Source organism: Pinus tabuliformis, chromosome 6, assembly GCF_031772625.1.
Source record: "Pinus tabuliformis cultivar Carrire ecotype Pingquan chromosome 6, CPIR1, whole genome shotgun sequence".
NCBI lineage: Eukaryota > Viridiplantae > Streptophyta > Pinopsida > Pinales > Pinaceae > Pinus > Pinus tabuliformis.
Genome location: NC_142292.1, coordinates 170,944,187 through 170,968,008, shown reverse-complemented (window position 1 = coordinate 170,968,008; position 23,822 = coordinate 170,944,187). Strand labels below are relative to the sequence as shown.

General features: G+C 40.3%; 1 protein-coding gene across 3 annotated transcripts in view; it reads right to left on the bottom strand.

The window, feature by feature from the left end:
* The window catches only part of LOC149257936 (uncharacterized), a 371,741-nt gene that overhangs the window by 170,034 nt on the left and 177,885 nt on the right, over nt 1-23,822 (bottom strand). For all 3 annotated transcript variants that reach the window (XM_089414602.1, XM_089414604.1, XM_089414607.1), the window contains 2 exons: nt 16,032-16,171; nt 15,790-15,921 (listed from right to left, as the gene is read on the bottom strand). In XM_089414602.1, the coding sequence (XP_089270728.1) occupies nt 15,790-15,921; nt 16,032-16,171 (272 nt within the window). The remainder of the gene's footprint in view (nt 1-15,789; nt 15,922-16,031; nt 16,172-23,822) is intronic.

Below are 23,822 nucleotides of genomic sequence, written 5' to 3'. Positions count from 1 at the left end.
CCAATTTTCATGGCTAGAGCACATCCGATGCTACGCCAAATCAACAGGTGAGGGCTTAACACTTTCAAAATTTCGAACTTGGCCTTTGATCTTGAGATATAGCACCTGCAAAGTGACAAAGAACTCTAGCCATCCCTCTAAATTTATAAGGAAATTCAAATAAAATAACAAAACCCCAACTAGCTATATACACAATTAAAAAAATATATATTACAAGGGTTAGTAAAATTATTTACAATTTATCTAGAATATTCACTTCAAGCCCTAATTAGCATATCTATCTTTATTGCCCACTTAGTTTAGAGATAAATGAGTAGAATAAAATTTTATATTAATGTCATGGCCAAGATTTTTGCAAAACAATCATTAGATAAGTCCTAGAATTTCAACACAATGGGCTCTTGAGTTTCCTGTCTTGGGAGTTGGCTGGTCCAACCGAAAACATCCTCTCACGCCCAAGATCTGAGTACCTTATAGTCTCTACACACTTGAGATGAAGTTGTTAGATCAAAAGGGGCTAGATACACATTGGACCTTCAAAATCTAGAGATACCTACTTGATCAATCAAGTTAAAATGCTTTTCAAAACCCAGTAACTAAGGCAAGATACATGTGCAAATAGTTAATCCAACCACTAGCTAATTAAATAATAATTTGTGCAGTATTATTGTGTAGAGCATTAAGAACACGATCCAGAAAACATTACCACAAGAAATGGAAGAGGAACACCATCACGAATAAACCCCCAAAGACTTTCCATGGCTAGAGCACATCCGATGCTACGCCAAATCAACAAGTGAGGGCTTAACACTTTCAAAATTTTGAACTTGGCCTTTGATCTTGAGATATAGCACCTGCAAAGTGACAAAGAACTCTAGCCATCCCTCTAAATTTATAAGGAAATTCAAATAAAATAACAAAACCCCAACTAGCTATATACACAATTAAAAAAAATATATTACAAGGGTTAGTAAAATTATTTACAATTTATCTAGAATATTCACTTCAAGCCCTAATTAGCATATCTATCTTTATTGCCCACTTAGTTTAGAGATAAATGAGTAGAATAAAATTTTATATTAATGTCATGGCCAAGATCTTTGCAAAACAATCATTAGATAAGTCCTAGAATTTCAACACAATGGGCTCTTGAGTTTCCTGTCTTGGGAGTTGGCTGGTCCAACCGAAAACATCCTCTCACGCCCAAGATCTGAGTACCTTATAGTCTCTACACACTTGAGATGAAGTTGTTAGATCAAAAGGGGCTAGATACACACTGGAACCTTCAAAATCTAGAGATACCTACTTGATCAATCAAGTTAAAATGCTTTTCAAAACCCAGTAACTAATGCAAGATACCTGTGCAAATAGTTAATCCAACCACTAGCTAATGAAATAATAACTTGTGCAATATTATTCAGTAGAGCATTAAGAACACGATCCAGAAAACATTACCACAAGAAATAGAAGAGGAACACCATCACGAATAAACCCCCAAAGACTTTTGCTTTATTATTCCAAAAGAAAGATTACATCCAACAGAGCTTGCTCAAGATTTTCTGATGAGTACATGATACAATGAGGAGCATAATAGCTTCCTTATATAGAAAATGAGAGCATCAAACCCCTCCAAGTGGAAATAACGACTAGTTTCCTTGATCCATGGCTTGATCCTTGTCAAATTAATTTGATCCCTTGATAACTGGTGCACAGATCTCCAAAAGAATTCGATTTCCTTGATTATTGGGCTGGATGGACCAAATATTGATTTCTGGGTGGTTTTGGACCACTTGAGAATCTTCAAAAAATAGAATTATCATAACTCTCTCATTCAAATAAGCCCCTGATCCCAAAAATTCGATTTTGCTAGAAAAATAGTCTTTATGGCCCCAACGAATTTCTACACTGGGACTTCTTGCCTTGGAAATGAGTCCTTCCATAATTTTGACTTTGAAAAAGGACCTCAATAACTTTTGATAATCTTTCCACTTGGAGAGAATTTAATTTTCTCTCATTTTAATTTTGATTAATTTCTGGCTAATTAATTTTCTTTTATTTTGCCAGAAAAATAAATTAAAAGACTTTAGAGGGGATTAGAAATATTTTCCACCCTCAAAGTGAGTCTAAAACATATTTTGGCAGTGATGTCTAATTATGAGTAATCATCCACCAAAAATATTCCTAGAAAACACTTTTTACATCAAGATATTACATAGACATCCCATTAGAAGGGGGATTTTATAATAGACACCTAACCTCTAGACACTAGGACTCACCTAAGAACTTACCATCGAGCCCCACTCTAGCCTTGGGGGATGCTTGGGAGAAAAACTTTGCCAATTAGTTGGGTTCAGAAATGCGAATAATTGGCGGAGAGTAAAAAACTCCCTAGAGTGAAACTCTTTAGCAAGTAATCTTAGGCTACCTAGGTGTTTTTACATGGCTTCATAGTCATACTAGAACCATTTTTACAGTAAAGGCCCACAGGGCTACAAAATTTGGGATTACATTGATACATTGGAAGTTGTATGATGATGATGTACTCTACTTCTCAGGATTGTTGACATACATGTGGTCAATAGACTGCTTAGCGATACACGTATACATTGTGACAATGAAAGTTGTATAAGATTATCAAAAGACCCAGTGTATCATGCTAGGACGAAGCATATAAATAATAAGTACCACTACATCAGAAGACTAGTACGAGATGGGGTCATGGAGCTGCATTATATACCTACTAATGAACAAGTAGCAAATATTCTAACTAAAGCATTACCAAACAAGAAGCTTGAGTATTTGAGAAATAAGCTTGGTTTGGTAGACATCTCTTCCCTAATTGAGAGGGAGTGATGTTGGATAGTTCTTGTCTTTATGGGTCATGCACTAGACTATGACTAACAGTCATAAGTCTTAGTGAAGGCCATAAAGAAATAATGGAGTCTGGAGGATTGGATAAGCATCTGAGATTGGAACTTCTTATGGATTGTAGAATCCAATAAAAGAAGTTGTTGACCAATACTCTTTGAGGATGAGATAGGGCATCCAAGATAAGAGTAACCAAAGAGGACCGATATTCTTTGAAGATTCGGGTTTGGAACCCAAGATAAGAATAGTCCTAGAAGGACATATCCCGTGAACATCTGGATCGGGTATGTACCTTAGTGGTAGTGTGGCAACTCACATAAAGCCTCTCAGCATAATGCTCTCGAATGAAGATGAGCTTGTCTAGTTAAGGCCTTCAAGGACAATGCTAGTAATGATATAGATGGTTGACAAGATAGCTTATCAATTTGGCTCTTCTTATGATAATGCTTTAAGATTGAGATTCCTTGTACCATGTGATGTGATTATGAATACCTCCCTAGTTAAGCGGGAGTGTTAGAAATTGTAACTAAGTTCAATCTTCATGATGACCTATTTGTGATCATGACATTGTATACTTTGTATAAATAAAGAACAGAAAAATTGTGTTTTATGTAAAGCATGGGTTTCATGCTCAAGTCTAGGTCAAAAGCATGTTCTTTGTGCTTCTAGGTCTTTCTAGGTCTTTCTAGGACAAAGAAGAAATTATGTCATGTATTATAGTCCCATTTGGACTCATTGTAACAAAGAAAAATATTTATTTCAAGACCGAGTCGGCCCCAGTCAAGGACAAGTAGACCTAAAGGAGGTTATTCGACCCCTCAAGAAGCCTATAAATACATGAAGCTCAACCACATTTGACAAACTCACTCATCACAAGTTCAATCCACAGTAGCGAAGGAGAAGAACTAGGAGGACGAAGAAAGGAAGGAAGAATCGACGTTTATTGGGATAATCTCTCTCTCTCTGTCCACGCGTGCAAAGCTAGGGTTTCTATGTAGTTGCATTTGCAAGAGGCCAAAATTGCAAGGCCGAAATTCTGGGGAGCAGTCGCAGGGCTGAAAATATGGAGTGAAGTTGCAGTAGGTCGAGGCTTGGAAGTTGCCTTAAAGAAGACCTTGTTGGGGGGCTAACTTGGGGCTTGGGAGGATCTTGGGCTTTGGTCTTTGGGTCCTGGAAATCTCTTTGTGATCAGATTCTATAAGAAGAGAAGCATTTTTTTGGGTTTTCGCCTTGGAGAGGTTTTGCCCTGGCTTGGAGCCTATACCTTGTATACTTTGTCTTGTTGTGATCTTCATTGTTTTGGTAACTGCTTGATGAACAAGATCTAATAAAGTAATAAAAAGCCAACACACATCACAAGTAATTACCAAGTTAAGGAAAATCTCTATAATCTCTAAGTTTCCTAATTTTCCAACAGACCACATATTTAGGTGTATAAATGTAGGAGGGAGCAATCATGGATACATGAGTTAGCCCGACCTTTGTTTTTCCACCCTTATTCATTTTCTTTTTCCCTTTTCTTGATTTTTCTTTGTATTCTTGCTCAGGGCTCCAGGAGATGAGAGCATGTTGTGTATGTTATAAGCAGTTATTACCCCCTCAAGGTGAGGCAGTTCATCACCCACCAGTGGTTGGGATGTGCATGGGTTCCTTAATGATCTGGGTGCACTCATGGGGCCCTAGGAACCAAGGTGGTGGTCATAATAAAGGGGTAGAGCTCATGCTTGGATTTTGCCCACGTGCTAATCTAATGTCCCAGCCATCCGTTGCATTTTATAATATTCTTTTCTTTTGTTTATTGCTTGTGGCATTGATATGCTTTTAACTTTTCTTTTTAGTTGCATCAACCTCCAGGGCAACATTTCCATGCCTAGCCCAAACATGTGGACAAGGGAGGGGGTGTACTAGTGCCTTATGGACCCAGTGGACATGTGGACCCGAAGAGGGAAGATGATGAAATAGGGCTTGTAATGTGCAGAGGGGAGTGAAAAATGTGAAACAGTGAAATCAGACCGCGCTACCAAAATCGGGGTTTCCCAAGTAAAGCCCTTTCTGGAGCTATGTGCTAATAGGGGACATCCCACGAGACTAGAATTGAGGATTAACCCCCAGTTAATGTGAGGAAACAAGACTACATTCAAAACCCGTCCTTCTCCCAAGTCACCCAATAATCCATGCCCAAAATTCCCAAGGAAAAACAAGCATAAGCACCAGATTGCACAATGAAAAACATACATTTAGGATTGGACTTCCCACCTTCAAGCATGTGCTCTCGACAGATGGGTGAGGGGACATATGACTGGCTCAGGGAGCGGAGATCAAATGGCACAATATATTGGCTACACTAGTGGCTATTAGGGGTTGCTAGCTGCCGACTGAAGACAAATCTAGGAGAAAATTTCTCCTAAGGGGTCACCCATTTTTGGTGCGTAGCAAAACACATCAGGCTTCTTGCCCATGAAAGTCGCCTCTGGTCTGGCATTGCCCAATACCCTGTGTGGACTCCTGTTCTACAAAAGGACTGCAGTGTTGCATGCCTCTGCCCAAAGAAACATAGGTAGGCCCTGGTCATGCAACATAGCCTTGGCTACTCCAACAATGCTCAAGTTATTGCGCTCAGCCACCCCATTCAACTAAGGGTTATGAGGTGCGGTGAGCTCTCTCCCGATGCCCTCCTTAGCACACAAGTCTCTGAAAGCGTTGGAGATGTACTCCCCACGATTGTTTGACCTTAGTGCCTTGATCTTCCTACCAGTCTAGTTTTCTACCAAGGCTTTGAACTATTGATTTTGGGTAGCATCGCATGTGCTCTAGCTCCGAAATTTTGTGGACGGGAAAGAACACATGAGATCTCCAAAACCCAAAAATCGTTTGGAGAAATTCCACCCGGATGAGGAGTTATTAAAATAATTAATATTTTTAATGACTTCCTAAATCTAAACTTAGGAAAATAAAAATATTAATGGGTATTAATAAGAATATGGGTGAGAAACTTCTAAGTGATGAGGATCAAGTATGTTTTAATCTTAGTCGTTGATTAGGGTCTTAATCTGGGTTGTTGATTCAGCAACAAGAAAAGTATAAGAGGAGGCTTGAGGGTCAGCGGGAGAAACACTTGAGAGATCAATCAGTTTGATCTTTCTAGGACGAGGTTTGCTGAGAAAATCGAACAAGTGATCTGTTGCCGCAGAGGGGCAGGGATAGTTGAGGTTGGAGGATCTTCTCCGGGACCTCGAATACACAACGTAGAGAGGCAGAGAGACGCCAGAGGAGGCAGTGCACACCCAGGGAGGCTAACGCTGGGCGAAGAAGGGCCCACACATTTCCAGCGTAGGGGTAGAGCCACCCTCCAGCAGAAGTTCGAATTCAGTCGGGGAGCAGCAGGATCACTGAGAAGGCCAACGTCAGAGCTCCAGGAGGCAGAGGAGGCAGCGCAGTGCTGACGTAGTGTCCTAGTCTGCTCCACACAGGCCCACACAGCTACTACAAAGAGGCAGCGCATTGTAGATGGGGACAATCAGTCCAGTTGCCGGAATGGAGAGATTTTTGTCAGGTGAACTGAGGTAATCTCACTTAGGTTTCTACCAGTATATTTTTATCTCTGTAACTGGATTGTTGAGAGGGCATCTAGAGTTGTATTCAGAACTACTGCTTAAAAATACAAAGCCCTTAGAGCCATTGCACCGGTTTTCCAGCATTAGGTTTTTCCGAGGACGTTTGTCCAAAAATAACGGTGTCCCTTGTGTATTTGTCTTGTTCTATTTTTAGTTCATGATCTGTATGTATGTGTAGTATGCAATAGTGTTTTCATCGTTGTTTAAATAATTAAATAACTTGTTGAATGTAAAAACAAGTAGGAGATGATAAACCAGTGATTGCAGTGGGATTTCTGATGTGTAGATTCAGAAATTTTCACATGAACTCCACGAACTTTGAGAATACTTCATCTTTCTTCTTCATGAAGAACATCCAAGTCTTTCTCAAGTGGTCATCAATGAAGGTGACATAATATATGTATCCCATCAGGGATGGAGAGGGGTCTGCAAACATCCGAATGTACCATCTCCAATATGCTCTCAGCCCTATTGTCTCTACTGGAAAATGATGTCTTAGCATACTTGCCAAGGGAGCAGACCTTGCATAGTCATGTTGATCTGCGTTGTTATATGCCAACCCCATGGAAATCTCCCTCGGAATCTTCAGCACTCCATGGTGTTAGTGACCCATATGCCTATGCCAAAGCTCCGCAAGGTCACATTTATGCGCATTGATTTCTCTATTCCTCAAGGTCGCGGCTGTCTCAACCTGTAACTTGTAGAGGTTCTTCACTCTAACTCCAATCTACTTAGCTACTCCAGAGTTGAAAGGCTTGAGAAAGGCCTTTCCTCTACTGAAGATAACCTCATAACCTTTATTCTCAATGGTTGATATTGAAACAACGTTTTTCTTCAACCCTGGGACGTAGATGACACCTATAAGGTAGAGAGGATTCCCAAACTCCGTCTCAAACTTGACAGTACCCACATTCTATGCTAGGTACCTTCCATCATCTCCCATCTCTATATGAAATTGAATATCCTTTTCTGTCAATTGGATGAAATAACCTGTGTTCCTGGTCATACGACAGGATGCTCCACTGTTAATATACCACATGTTGCTAGCCACTGAGCTTAAAAAGCAAGCTATGAGCGAAAACTCCTTCTCAAACCGAGAAGTGAACTCCTTCGCCTCTATTGATGCTTCCATGTGATCCTTCCTGGATCCCTTCTTCTTGTTTAGACACTTGGGGTAGTGCCCAAACTTATGACAAGAGAAGCACTTTACTTTGCTGAGATGTTTCTTCATCTTGCCTCTTGAACTAGACTTAGCCCCTCCTGGATTTTTCTTGCCCTTGCCCTTGGCAAAATTCTCTTCTTCCTTGGTCTTCACATGAGACCCAAATTTGGCTTGTTTCTAGATCTCCTCTTGCACGCAATCACTCCATAGTCACTCCCAATCTGGAAGCTTCTCTTTGCCACTCACTGTATCATAGAAGTTTTGCCATGACTTGGGAAAACCCAATAGTGCAAAAATGACAATGTCCCTATCCAAAATTGTCTCCCCAATCCCGGCTAACTCGTCCATCACTTGGGTTAACCTAGTAAGGTAAGAGATCACGGACCCATACTCAGCCATCTTGATATTTCTGAGTTTATCTCTGAGTACTAGCTTCCAGACCTCACTCGTACCCGGATATAGCCCAAAGATAGCTTTCCACATAGCCTGAGTTGTCTTCTTCCCAGAAATGTGAGGTATGATGTGATCCTTGACTCCAAGGATTATTCTTCTGGCCTTTACATCCTTCTTGTTATGTTGGGCCAGTTGTTGAGGATCTACTGGTGCAATTGGTGGACTCTCCACAATATCTCAAACTCCCTACTCCAAAACTATACCAATCCTCTCCTTCCAAGAATAGAAATTCGAGGCCCCATCAAAGAGGTCCTCAAATCTCAACCCCAAATGTGCCATCTTGCTTTTTTGATGTACCTCATAAATCCTTACACAGAGCCTGCTAAGAGAAAACCCTAGCGCAGATTATCCCTAGATCATGCAGCCCGAGACCCTAGAGCAACCCTGAAGTGAACTATGCCCCCTTTCCTGCGTCTTTCACCTACTCATAAGGAAAATAACATGCTTTCTATTGAGAAACCTAGGGCATAGCAATTAGGTGATTTCTATTCTAATGATAATTACTTGTGAATGCTTTTTACTTCTTTAGCTTAGGATCTTCTCTTTGCTTAGATTATTATAGTGTTCTTCTTCATCAAATAACTACCAATGCATAAACAATAAAGAGACAAGAGACACAAAATGTAGGTGATCAGGCAAGGGCAAAATCTCTCCAACTTGAGAGGAAAACCCAAACGAATTCTTCTTCTTATAGAGACTTCAATTGATGAATAAAAACACCCTTGACACAACAACCTCTCCAAGACCAAGTGACAAAATACTTATTTACTGCTTCTTCTTCTTACTTAAGTCAACAGAAGTCAAACTGCCTTCATGCACAGCGCTTCTTAGCTATTCTGAAATTTTGGTTCCTTTCCACAGACCTGCAGTTCATACTTCCGCAATTTCACAAGTGGGAAGAGTTGGAATGAGCTTGGAGGTGCTTCCCTCCCTTTGCTATACTTGGAGACTTCTTTAAGTGAACTCAGCTAGCAATGGAGCTAGTTTAGAGACCCTTTTGGTGGCTTCTGCTTGGATTGTTTTGACACTACTGCAAAAACCCTAGTTTTTTTCCACACGTGTGAAGATACGAGCCCAAAAACAATGCTAAACAGCTTCAGTTAGATTCCTCCTTCCTTCGCTTGATGATAACCTCTTCTTCTAGTGATTCTCGCACTTCTTTTCTGTTCTTATGCTTGACCGAAAATTCTTGTCTCCAAATGAAGGTTGAGCTGCCTATATATAGTGGTCAATGCATCCAAAATAAGACGACTTGAACTGGTGCCTAGGACAACATGTCCTACTAGAAACATCTTTAGGCTGACTTCAAGGTGACCTTGTGACATGGTCTTGGAGGGTTCACAAATTTTCTTTTACAATGAAATACATGCTCAAATGGGTCTTTCATCTCTGACTTTTTGACTTGATGACCAAACCTAATAGCTCACAATGGGAGCCTCAACTAAAAATAAATTCCCTGATCATGAAACCCATGATTCAAGTATTACAAAAATAATTTTATTTTCTTCTTTACATCAATTACATAAAATCACAATCACACATGTCATTATGAAGACCGAACCTAATTACACTTTTATGATACCATGTTAGATTTCTAATACCCAGTTGCTAATTTAATAAATATTTTGCGATGAAGAAACTGAAAACTAAACTCCAAACACTTTTACTAAATATGTTGAGTATTCCAACAAATAATAGCAGTGAAAACATAAATTCACGAAGACACAAGCAATCAATGAAACAATAAACCAAAAATTATCTAGGAAACCCCAACTGGGGAAAACCTGCTAACTTTTGTGTTTTTATTATTCTACTTAGCAAAGATCTCGAATAATTATTACAAATCAGAGGGAAATTCAAATTTTTCCTTTAATTCGTTGTCCTTCAACACACTGATCTGCGCACTCTTATCCAACTTAGCCCTCCTTATTTGCGCAGTTGTTACAGGCCAACTCGACCCTCCTTCTCTACCCAGTTGTTATAGGCTAACTCGGCCCTCCTTGTCTATGTAGATGTTACAAGCTAACTCGACCCTCTTACGCAAGGCTAACTCAACTCCTGAAAAAGATGTACAATGGCTAAAGAATTCGTTGAGTCTATTCGGCCTCTATTGTTGCCCTAGCGCGTTGATCTCGAAACCCTTCCCCGTTGAGTTGAACATACAAGTCTCTAGTGCAGAATGATGATCTAAGTCTACGCCCTTTCTCTCCTTATAAAGTCGACTGGCCTTCCATCTTCCACGAACAACTGAGATTAAAACTCAATGGACAGCTAAGATCGATTCTTTTTTTACTATAGCAAAATTAGATTTTTCTTAAGTCAAACTAAGCAAAAAGTAAACTACACCTTAGCATCACTTCTTGTTGATTTGGGGTAGCATCGGATGTGCTCTAGCCACGAAAATTGGTGGAGAGGCTAAAGCACATGAGATCTCCAATACCCAGAAATGGTTTGGGCAAAATCTAACCAATTTGGGAGATATTGAAATAATTAATATTTTAATAAATAAAATATTAATGTGAATTAATATAAAACTGAATTAGAATGGTCCAAAAGTCATGGATCAAGCCAAATCTAATCTTAGTCATTGATTAGGGACTTAATCTCGGTTGTTGAATTGTCAACGAGAAAAGTATAAGAGGAGGCTTGAGGGTCACTTGGAGAACACATCAAGTTGATCAAGAATTCGATTTTTGGGGGCAGGGCTTGCTAAGGAAATCGAAGGAGCGATCAGAGTTGCAGCTGAGGGGTAGTGAATACAGAAGCAGAGAGGCAAAGAGGGTACCAGGAGCATCAGCGTAGAAGCGGAAGAGAGGGATGCAGAGCCAGCTAGAGGCCACGCAGAAGCAGCCAAAGGCCATGCAAAGGCAGCCAGGAGTTGCACAATGCCTTAGGAGAGCCAGCGTGGGTGACACAGAGGCTCGAGAGGCTGACGCAAGGCTATTTGGGCTAACGCTGGGCCAGAGAGGCTGATGCAATCCCTAGAGGCAGACGCTGGGAGATTCTGTGGGGCGGATTGGAGCTAAGAGTTGTGGGATTGTTCATCCAGGGATTTTAGCCGGAATATCTATCTCAGACTGAGAGGTACTACTACCGAGAGCATTCTCTGTTGGGTGAGCCATTTCTGGCACCTAGATTGTATTTTGAAACTGCTTAATAATAAAACCCTCAGATAGTCGCACCGGCTTTCCTGCATTGGGTTTTTCCGGGGACATTAGTCCAAAAATAACGATGTCACTCGTGTTCTTGTTTTTCCCTTCAGTTGATGATCTGTATGTGTTGAGCATGTACTTGTATTTATTTTTAGTATTTACATGGTAAATAACTTGTTAATTAACAGAACAACTAGGAAGAAATAAATCAGAAAGTACATGAAGGATTTCTAACGGTTAGACTCAGAAATTCCAACATGGTATCAGAGCATGGTTGCAAATCACAGGAGAACTGAGGTCATCAGCCACGCAGAGCAGCAGTAGCAGCAGAAACAGTTGTCCCGAGTGACAGAATTTGTTCCTAGTGGAAAAGCAACAAGGAAGGGGTGACACAGTGCCTGTGTCATCAAGTTTGATCCAGGAGAAGGATCGGCGCAGTGGCAGAAAAGAGCATACCTAACCTACGCAGTGCTCGGTCATCTTTCTCAGTCAGGAAGGATTGATGCCCGTGGCCAGGAGGTGCGGATTTTGCTGGTGTCGGGATTGTGCAGAGTCTAGAGGCTCTAACCTTCAGTTGTTGGGGCATAAGAGGTTGTGGAGAAGTTGCGGACTGAAGCTGGTGGGGTACTATGGTCAAAACAGTACCTAACAAGGCAAGCCCAAGGAGGAGGGAGTTGCTACCGAGGATTTCTAGCCAAGAAATCCAGATCAGTGGTGCAATTGCACTAACGATCAGAGAGGGGGCATCTCAACATTGGCAGAGGGGTTTCCAAGAGGGAAATTGAGGCTCAGAGGGGGTCACACTGAGAACTTCCTGGAGGGAAGTAGAGAGACTCGAAAGACGAGCAGCGAGATGGCAGTGAACGGGGTAAGAGATCAGGACAGACTAGATGGACCCTCAAACTTCGTAGTCCGGAAGGCCAGGATCTTGTCTGATCTAGATAGGAACCGTCTCAAGGACTTCGCCTTGAAAGCAATAGTGATCCTAGTTGACTCGACTGAGAACGATAAGTACAAGGAGGCAATGGCGAGGGCCAAGAGCATCATCCTTGATAGGTTCAAGGAACATGCCGAAAAGGACACGACAAATGTGATGTGGGAGGCCCTGACAAAATTGTATTAGCATACTTCTGTGCAAAGGAAGATGCTACTAGAAAATCAGTTGTGGTCATATCAGATGTAGAAAGGAGAACAGATCGACATCTTCCTCGGTCGATTGAAGGAGATCAGGGATCAGCTAACTTCCATAGGGGCCACGCCTGATCAGGAATTAATGGTGAGGACCGCATTGAACGCAATCTCAGAGGACTGGGAGGTATTTGTCCAGAGCATACTGTGCAGATCGACCCTTCCATATTGGGAGGAACTATCAGCAGCCCTTCATCAGGAAGAGATCAGAAAGCTAACCAAGGCAAGAAGTAGCGGCAAGGGGGTCAAAATCAAGGAGGAAGAGGAGGATGTTGCCCCAGCATCTGAGGAAAAGTAGGAGAAATGAAAGAAGAAGGACCTCTCGAAGGTCAAATGCTTCCACTGTGGGGAACTAAGTCATTATGCGAGCCAGTGTCCGAGGAAGAAGAGCAAGGGAGAGGCTTCTGAGACCAAGGTTGTGCCAACAAGGGCGGAGAAAGAAGTGGAGACAGATGATGACTGTACCATGAGTGCTCATGCACCTCGTGAGATGAAGTGGGCAAACATCGAGCTGTAGTCAGACAGACTATGGGTGATGAGGGGCAAGATCCTCGAGGTACCCAGCCTCTTGGATTATACCTTGCTATGGGAGCCCTGAAGAGGAGTAGCAGAACTAACGGAGATGTCAGAGTTGGGAGATCAGTTACTTACTTCTCAGTAACTAAGTTGCAATGCAGCAGTTAGCAGTGGCAGTGTTATAGGCAGAACGATGCAACATGATGAGAGGGATTACAGTGCAAATGCAGCAGTGGCAGTGGTAGGGCCATGGGTAGCAGCACAGATGTAGAGGGAGTTGTTGTATAGATGTAGCAGTGGTAGTGGCAAGGCCATGGGTAGCAGTACATGATGCAGTAGTGCAGAGGATGTTGGGTAGCAGGCCTAGCATCAGCACAAGGACCGATGCCGAACGATTAAGGTGATGCTCAGTGAGGAGTATTACTAGAGCACAGTCCTCGCTAAGAGGGAGTGTTGATTTGGGGTAGCATCAGATGTGCTCTAACCACGAAAATTGGTGGAGAGGCTAAAGCACGTGAGATCTCCAATACCCAGCAATGGTTTGGGTAGAATCTAACCAGTTTGGGAGATATTAAAATAATTAATATTTTTAATGGAATACCTAAGTCTAAACTTAGGGAAAATAAAATATTAATGTGAATTAATATAAAACTGAGTTAGAATGGTCCAAAAGTCATGGATCAAGCCAGATCTAATCTTAGTCGTTGATTAGGGATTTAATCTCAGTCGTTGAATTGTCAACGAAAAAAGTATAAGAGGAGGCTTAAAGGTCACTTGGAGAACACACCGAGTTGATCAAGAATTCGATTTTCTAGGATAGGGCTCGCTGAGGAAATCAAAGGAGTGACCAGAGTTGCAGCTGAGGGACAGTGAATACAGAAGTAGAGAGAGAGAAAGGGTACCGAGAGCATCAGCGCAGACGTCGAGAGAGAGGGACGCAGAGCTAGCTAGAGGCCACGCAAAAGCAGCCAAAGGCCACGCAGAGGCAGCCAGGAGCTGCGCAGTGCCTGACGAGAGCTAGCGTGGGTAACGCAAAGGCTCTAGAGGCTGACGCAGGGCTATTTGGGCTGACGCTGCACCAAAGAGGCTGACGCAGTCCCTAGAGGCAGACGCTGGGAGATTTCATGGGGCAGATTGGAGTTGAGAGCTGTGGGATTGTTCATCCGGGGTTTTTAGCCAGAATATCTGTCTCCGACTGAGAGGTACTACTGCCGAGAGCATTCTCTGTTGGGTGAGCCATTTCTGGCACCCAGATTGTATTCTGAAACTGCTTAATAATAAAACCCTCAGATAGCTGCACTGGTTTTCCTGCATTGGGTTTTTCCGGGGACATTAGTCCAAAAATAATGGTGTCACTTGTGTTCTTGTTTTTCCCTTTTGTTGATGATCTATTGTGTTGAGCATGTACTTGTATTTATTTTCAATATTTACATGGTAAATAACTTGTTAATTAACAAAACAAGTAAAAAGAAATAAACCAGAAACTACATGAAGGATTTCTAACAGTTAGACTTAGAAATTCTAACACTTGTGGGTCCCTTTACCAAATTTAGCGCACTTTTAAATTTAGCAAAACCCTTCCATCTCTAACTCCAATTAGCATGTTCCATTGTCTATAAATAATGGCAACATTTGTCGTTAAGCCACTAAAACTGCGGTTTGGGACTCATACACGCAAAGAAAACTCATGACTTCAAGAGGCTACTCATTGAACTTAAGGCTCGCCTTGTTGGAGGTCAAGTTTACCCCTGTTGGTACCCATTCAAATAGTGTCGTATTAGACAAAACTGAACACGAACATCACTTCCACGTACCTTGAGTATATTGAAAGTCACCATAGGGCAAAATTTCGAAGCCAAGCATTAGCCCACCTGACTATCATAGTGCACAGAATACAACATTCGGGAAAATTACTATCTTGTACTAGCCTCAAGTTGATATATCTGAAGGCTATAGTACCAAGCACAGTGGTTCTACAAGCCATTTCTTGCTCAAAAACCATCAATGTTAATTTGTGAGCATTTACCTTTTTTTTTAAATCGTGTGATTGAATTGAAGATTCATGAATGTTTCTTTTATTATGTTGCAATTTCATATCATTGAGATTTATGTTTGATGTGCTCTAGTGGAATCATTAATAATTAATTGGACAATCAGCATTGCTCTAAGCACTTTCAAACAGGTGATCATAATATCATAAAATCAATGAAAGGATCAACATCTAATCCAAGACATACACTCAGTGATACTAAAAAACAAACTTCAGATTAGAATCAAACGTAGGGAAACCCCCCTTAGTCGAGGAAATTACAAACCTAATCCTAGAAGTAAGGAGCAAGGCTTTGGGATTTGGCAGTGCTTGGGAGTCTCTAAGCTATTTTTCCTTTGGAGGATTAGTTGAAGCATTGTTTTTTAGAAAGAGGCAAATTCTTTGCCTTCTTTTTGTACCATGTGGCATAATGAGGTACGTCCCAAATTGTTGGTTAATTATACCTTATTGATAAAAGATGCTCAATCATTAGGTAAATTGCCCTATTCAGATTTTATTTTTGCATTAGTAGTCTTACAAAGAAGGATATAAGCCCCATTGTATATACCCTTCCACCTTTATATTGTTGTTTCTAGATATTTTTCAGTAAATATATGACATATTCTTCAAAAAATAAAAAAACAAAGCTCAAAAATCCATGAAAATGCCAAGAAACACACAAAACCATTTGCCCATGATGGGCCCTTGCAGGGGCTCATAAAAAGCATTTATATCCATGTACTACTAGTAATCCCTTTAATGAATATTTATAAAATGTAGCTAACAACATGAAGGTTTGACAGGCACCTAGAATTGGAATCAGCATGAACTCTCTCATCTTCATTTTCACCTAATATTGACACAGATGTATCTACTGAGTTTGCTGATTCAAGCTGATTTTGTTTCTGAAGCCACCTCCACCACCTTCCAAAGCAATCACTAGAAACAAAATTTAAACAATAATAATAAGCCCAAAACTTTATAAACCAATCAATAAATTAGCACCCAATTTTCAACAAACTATAGCATAACATTCTGATGCTACAAACCTGTGAAAGCAATGAAAGCAGGACATCAGCTTCATGAAAGGCCTCAACCCACTTTTGGCGTCCTCCATGACCAAAGGGGACAAGCAGAATGAACAATTTCCTTCTGGGTGATTCATATCAGAAAGCCTATCAATCGCTGCCTGAGCAGCAAATTTAGCACAATGGTTAATGCAGCAACCAGTCTGAAATTATTTTATAAAACTGACAAACAAAATTGATTACAGGTTTCAAAACAGCAAAGACCACCAAATGACATGCTAAGGTTTAAAACTGAAAGATCCTCTGATGGACAATGGTGTTGTTAGAACTTAGAACCATTTTTAGTTCCCTGTGCAGGATGTCCAGAATCAACACAAATGTTTTATTGCATTACAACCTTGCATCACATTCCTCCCTCAGGTTCTATGCTATACAAGAGGAAATATTCTCCCTTCATGACCTATGTTCCCATTTCTCAACTCTATCCACAGTACGTTTGAATGCATTTCGGAACTATACTTTCTCACTACAAAATTGTATTACTTAGTAGCATGCCCTTTGATTGCGTCAATGTTTGTCAAAAGTTTGTTGAAATGATTGAAGTTGCACAACAAATCAACAGTATGAACATGGATAGATCAGGTCCTTCTTTAACACAATTTTAATTAGAATCCTACAGCACTAAGTAATTGCAGGGATTGATATATTTAATTTTTCATTGATTGCCCAAAGTCTGTGAAGTGCCCAAAAGAAGATATGAACCACAAAACAGAAACAATTCAACGTATCCCAAGGGAAAAAGAGTAGGGATGCTTACGACACTTTTTGGGCAAGAACCGACATATATCTCAGCAGTTTACAGAGCCCTTAATAAAACAAATAGCGGCAGAAGGGTGAATAAGAAGGAATTTGGACAGGCAATGGATTTTCACATGCCTGTAATGGTTCAGAAGCATTAACATTGTTTAACCAGCAAAAGAAGTTGGCAATGTTAAAATTTGGAAGCTGAGGGAGAAATCCCCTCCTTTGGGAAGACTCCCTTACCCTGAGAAGACACTACTAGCGCTTGGAAGAATTTAATTTGCACAAGGAAAAATATTATTTTTAATGTGGAACCACATCTACACAAAAAGTACAAGTCAGCCTAGGCAAGGAAATTCCACCTCATCAACCACATCAGTGTTGCAGGGGAGTGCCCTCCCCCCCCCGATCTCGCTTCCAATCCGCGCTCTGGGCAGGAGCGGCTCGGGAGCGTGCTCCCGGAAAAAAAATTGCGCTCCCTGCCAAAACAGGGAGCGACCTCGCTCCCGTCGCTCCGGGAGCGAAAAATAAATCCCGTGAGCGATCGCTCCCGATCGCTCCCGGGCTTTATTTTTTGCTCCCGGAGCGACGCGCACTGCGGCCGGGAACGAATCCGGCGGAAAAAAAAATACACGCGCTAAAAAAACTAATTTTTTAAAGAATTTTTTTTGTTATATAAAGGGAAGGAGGGCTTTTTGTAAGTCATTGTGACTTGAGAGAGCTTGGAGCCAAGGAGAGCCAAGGAGCAAGGAGCTTGTGCCAAGGAGCGAGGAGCAAGGCTACAAGCGCCGAGGAGCAAGGAGCAAGGAGTCTTGGATTTGAGGTAGGTTAATAATTTACTCCTAATTTCTAAAATCTAAATAAATAAATACATTTTTCTCATTCCCATTCCCATTCCATTTTATTAAACTTTGCAGATTCAAAACCACAAATTTCAAACATCATGGTTATATTTCTTGACATTTTCTTCTTCTTGGTTCCTTTTCTGGTTATTATGGTGCTGGAGAGTAGGAAAAGGAGGGTTCAAAATGAAGAAGGGGATGAAAAAGGGGGACAAAGTAGATTTGATGAAAACCCTAGTGAGGAGGAGCTGGAGGAGGATGAACATGATTCAACAGCTGAAAAAACTAAACAAGACCAAACCCCATTGTGGAAATATGTTAACAAGCCTGAAGCAGGGAAAGGGGGTGGAACCACTAAATTTCATTGCCCCCATTGCAACAGTAATTACACAGGTTCATACACCCATGCCAGAAAACACCTCTGCGGGAAAAGGCCATGGGATGGAGATAAACAAATAGGAATCAAAACTTGTGCAGGTGTGTTAGCAACAGATAGAGCCAAATACATAAGGGAAGAGGAGGAAGCCCAATACAAATCTAAAAAATTAAGAGGTTTCTTTGAACCAAGCTCACAATCACAAGCACAAAGAACTCCTTCAGCATCCTCCCAAGGCAGTGGATATGGAGGCATAGGGTCACCAGCTTTAAGGCGTAGAACCATATTAGATTTCCTTGATGAAGGGTGTAGGAATGATGTGGATTCAAAAGTTTACAAGTTTCTCTATGCATGTGGGATACCATTCAATGTTCTTCGCTTACCTTATTGGCATGAAATGGTTTCTGCCATAAATGATGCCCCTAAATGATACAAGAGCCCTGGGTATGACAAGGCAAGAACCATTGGACTTGATCATGAAAAAGCAAAAATATCACATTCTTTGAATAGAATGACAAGTTCTTAGACTAACCATGGGGTGTCCATTGTATCTGATGGATGGACAAATGTAAAAGGCAAGCCATTGATAAGTGTTCTTGTTGTGTCTGTTAGTGGTGCCATCTTTCTAAATGCATATGATTACTCAGACAAGTTCAAGGCCTGCATCAACACTGCAGAAGCATTACTTGAAACAATTGACAGTATTGGGCCATACAATGTCATCCAAGTCATCACTGATAATGCTCCTAATTGTAAGTCAGCGGGAGCAATTATTGAGGATAAATACCCCAACCTATGTTGCAGAAAATGTGGGGCAGAAGGGCGTTTCCATACGGAAACGGGTACAAAACGCTGAAACGCATTTGGTACAGCCCTGAAACATGTTTCACGCTGTACTGCCACGTTTCACGAAACTGAAACGACCCACGTTTCAGCATTTACTTGTTTTTTATTTATTTTTATTTTATTTTATTTGTTTTCTAATCTATTCTTACGTTAGCCTAGTGACTTCTAGTTGCTTCCAGATGCCTGTCTACAGTTATAAAAGTGAACTTTTGCCCTAGTGTTGATATGCAGTTCATGGTAATGTTAAATTCTTATAACTTTAGACATAAAAGTGATATTCTCCTTTATTTTTCATTTTCATCCTTTTACTTAAATTTTTAACATTACCATGAAATGACTCAGGATGTTTGAGAGTGGTTTTGCCCTCATTGGATTTCATATGCAGAAAGTAGAATTTTAAATCTCACTCAAAATCCAGCAGACTTATCTGTTTTTCAGGATTTCGGGATTGGAGGGATTGCAATGTTTCCATTGGATTTTATCATGTACTAGGGTATGGAACTTGTATTTAATCAAGAAAACCAAGCCCTCTATGTAGGGGAGACTCCCAATAATCAAGAGAATGTAGGGTACTAGGGTATGAAACTTGTATTTAATCAAGAGCATTAAGGTCGTTCGACTATGTAGGAGGAGACTCCCAATCAAGCACGAGACAAGAAATTAGAAATTTCTCGTGGCTGATTTTGGATATTTCTATTTTCATTATGTGATTATTCATGAGTAAATGTGATGCAAATTTAGATACTTATAGTTTATGCATTGACAATTGACAGTTTTATCATAGTGTAATAAATTAGAATGTATCATATATGCTTTATGATTGCACATATTTCTTAATGTCCTAATACATATATATATATATATATATATATATATATATATATATATATATATTCGCGTTTCCCCGTTTCCAAAATTTGGAGAGGTCGCGTTTCGTATCGCTTCCCATTTCGGAAACTCGTACCCGTTTCCCCGTTTCGTGCAACCTTGACCCCAACATATTTTGGTCTGGGTGTTTGGTTCACACATTGAACCTTTTGATGCATGATGTTGTTAAGAACAAAAATAAACAATACAAATAGATTGGTGATTTGTACAAGAAAGGCAAACAAATAATAAAATTTATTACAAATCATAGCAATACCCATGGCCTTTTACGCAGTCACTCAAGATTGGAGTTGTTGAAGATTGTGAGGACTAGATTTGGTAGCTATTACCTCACCTTCAGGCGCCTTTTGAAGGTAAGAGAGTCATTGGCTAGCATGGTATCAAGTCCACACTAGCAGGTATTAAAGGAAAGGGCTACAAATGCAGCTGACAGGCAAGGTTTTGAACTGGTGGAGGAGGCCGCTCTTGATGGTATGTTTTGGGCAAGTGTGAGGCAAGTATTGGATTTCACCAAGCCCATTTATCACATGATTCGGTTTGCAGATACAGATAAACCAGTGATTGGCGAGGTGTATGAGCAGATGGATACCATGTTGGGGCAAATAAAAGATATTGTTCATAACAATGATCCCGACTTGTACAAACTGATTCACGATTGTGTGTGTGTACAGTGGAATAAACTTAATCTTCCACTACATTGCTTGGCGTATATCCTTACGCCAAAATACTACTCTACATCTTGGTTGGGCCAACCTGCACCAGGGGGTGGAGTTAGGACCAAACCCCATTTAGATGACGAGGTATCTAGAGGATATTTGGATGCAGTAGAAAAGTTGATACCTGACAGGGAGGAATGTGCTAGTGTGCGCCTTGAAATAGGCAAATACTTCAGTGGCACTGGTTTGTTTGGTACCTTCCATGCAATGGAAGACAAAGACAGATTTGATGCTCTCACATGGTGGGAAGCATATGGCGGCCATGGACTTTTTCCAAAATTGGCAAAAAAAGTTCTATCACAGGTTGTAAATACTTCTGCAGAGAGGTGTTGGAGCACCTACAGCTTCATACATAATGTGAAAAGAAACAGACTCAATGAAAACCGAGCAGAAAGCTTGGTTTATGTGCACTACAACTTGAGGTTGTTGAGTCATTACTGTGATCGGGCTTATGAGGATCCAACATAAAAAATTTGGGGCAACCACCCAGAGGATGACAATTTGGAGGATGGCACTATACATCTTGAAGAACTAGAAGAGAAACTTATAAGGGAGGAAGATGAAGCAGCAGCCATGCCACCTCCACCATCCAGTAGCAGTGCTCGAGTTCCGAGTCTGTTCTTTTGTTGTCGCCACCTCCATCTACACCCTCATGTGGAGGGCATGTGCCTTCTAGTTCTGGTCGTTGCTCTGTGCGGGAGACTCTTAGAAGACCACCATGACTTGCTCATACAGTAGACTCTCGTGGCAAGGGCCACATGCAGTAGTAGATAATAGATTTACAGTTTACTTGTCTTTTCTAGTTTCTATTAGTTTTCATAACTGTTGAGTCTTGAGTCCTTGACTCTTGACTCTTGACTCTTTCATATCATAATGATATTTTTTGTAAACAATATATGACTGTGACAATGAAAGTTTGAAGTTTGAAGTTGGCAATTATAACTCATTGGTAATGATTCTGAATTATGAATATGATGCTTCGTGAAAGACTAAAGTTGTTTCATTTCATTTCATAATTCATTTTATAACATTTCATTTCATGTTAACAGTTAGAAACTTAGATATTATTTCTTGTAATGGTTAAACTTAGCTTACAAGTACAACTTTGGTGATCAATGATGATAAATGTTATATATTGAATTTTCAATTTTGAAAGCTTGAAGTTGAAACTTTAAGATTGAATTTGATGAATCATGATTCACGAGACTCAATATGTTGTAATATGTATGTTACTAACTTGTGGACGTGGTTGATGAAGATTATAACTTCTAGATGATTGATGTGATATGGTTCAATGATCAATCTATGTTTTTTTATGTTTTTTATATCTAATTCATCATTCTACATGTTTTTGTTGACATATATGTATCAAAATATAAAAAATATATATATTTTTAAAAAATCACTCTGGGATTCGCTCCCAAACCGGGAGCTTCTGAAAATGTCATTCCCGCTCCCATTTTCACTCCCGCTCCTCGCTTTCGCTCCCGCTCCCAAGTAACACTGAACCACATATAAATACACTAAAGGTCACATCACTTGGAGGCATCATCACACATCATTTTCTTCTCTTCATTTCATTCAATTAGCTCTGAAATTGTAGGTCCAAGTTCACACATGTGAAGGAGAGAGAGGCACTTCTGTTTGGACTAGTGTTGACTTTCTGCTTGGGACTGTTTTGACCAGCATTGACTTAGGGAAGTTTCACTTCATTTGACTTGTATTTTGACCTGTTTTGGGAGACCGAGTTGACTGGGATTTTGAGTGAAGTTTTCTAGGCATGTTGTTTGTCTTTGACTGCAGATTTGAGCAAGGTTTGACTACAGGTATGTTAGGGTTTCACTGCAGATTTATCTCTCCTTTGACCGAGAGTTTTGAGGCTACTTTGACAGGGTTTGACTGAAGGAAGAAGGCCACATATTTTGATTAGCTGACCAGGCTCTTTAAAGGCTAGTTTGACCATTGACCAGATCTGGTTATGGCTGCATTGACTACTATTGACTTTGTCCATAAATTGTATATTTGACTTTTCGGCTCATCTTTGATTGGATATTGGATGGTAGATTGGATAATCAAGGCTTTGACCTTTGACTTGTTATTGACGTACTTGGACTATGTATCTCTTCGTTGAACATTTGATGGCAATCTAATAGAAGAAGAATTTGGAAAGGGTTTTCCCCCTTGTGGGGTTTTTCCTTGGTCTTCGACCAAATTGTTGTCTCTATTGTTCTTGGTTGTCTTCTATTGTTGCATTTGGTTTATTGTTTTATGTACAATTGTTTATTGATATTGAAAGATTGAAATCATATCGGAAATTGACTGCTAATTGAAGAAGATTTGTTATAAGTGATTGTGTCAAGCATAGAACACTAGGAAATTAACATGGTATCAGAGATGAGGTGAAGACAAGCCCAAGCAGACAAGAGCAATCACCTTTGAGGAATCTGATTTGAAGAAGCTTATTTAACTTGTCAAGATGTCTACCTCATACTTCAAGATGAAAAAAAATTGAATGACTCGTCTAACTATGTTGTTTGGAGAACCAGATTGGATGTGACTTTGGATGAGAACAATGTCTTGGAATATGTTAAAGGAAAGGTTCCTGAGCCTCCTGAGAATGCTTCCACTGCGATCAAAGCTAAGTACAAGAAAGGTGAGATCAAAGCTAAAAAGAAAATTACTATTGATTCTTTGAGAGACCATTTGATTGTTTATATTTCAAAGTCGAAGAAGTCCAAGGAAATGTATGATAAGTTGGTTGGGATATATGAATTCAACAACTTGAGTCACATTCTATCCTTTAAGAATCAACTCAAGGACATTAAGAAGAACAAGGGAGAGTCTGTCTAGTCATACTTCATGATGATATCACAACTCAAGGACCAACTGTTGTCTGTCGAAGAAGTTACTTCTGATAGTGAGTTGGTTCTAGTTGCACTTGTAGGTCTTCGTCTAATTTGGGAGACATTTATTACAACTATTAGCAACAAAGACATGTTTCCTTCATTTTATGAGCTCATCGGCAAGTGTATTCAAGAAGAGACCAGGATGTGATTTCTAGAGGAAGGATTCAAAAGCATGAAGAAGGAGAACCTTTTGCATTTGCTTCTCAATCTAAGAAGAAGAAAGGAAGAGGATACATCTAATTCAAGAAGGTTTGCTCCAACATCCAGGAACTCTAATAGAAGAACAAAAAGGGACACGGACTTGTCACATTCAATGCTTCAATTGCCATAAGCAAGGTCACTATGCCCGAGATGGCCTAGAGAACAATGATGCTCCTAGATCTTACAACAACAATCGTGGCTACAACAACAGGGCTAACTATAGAAGAAGAAGAGAT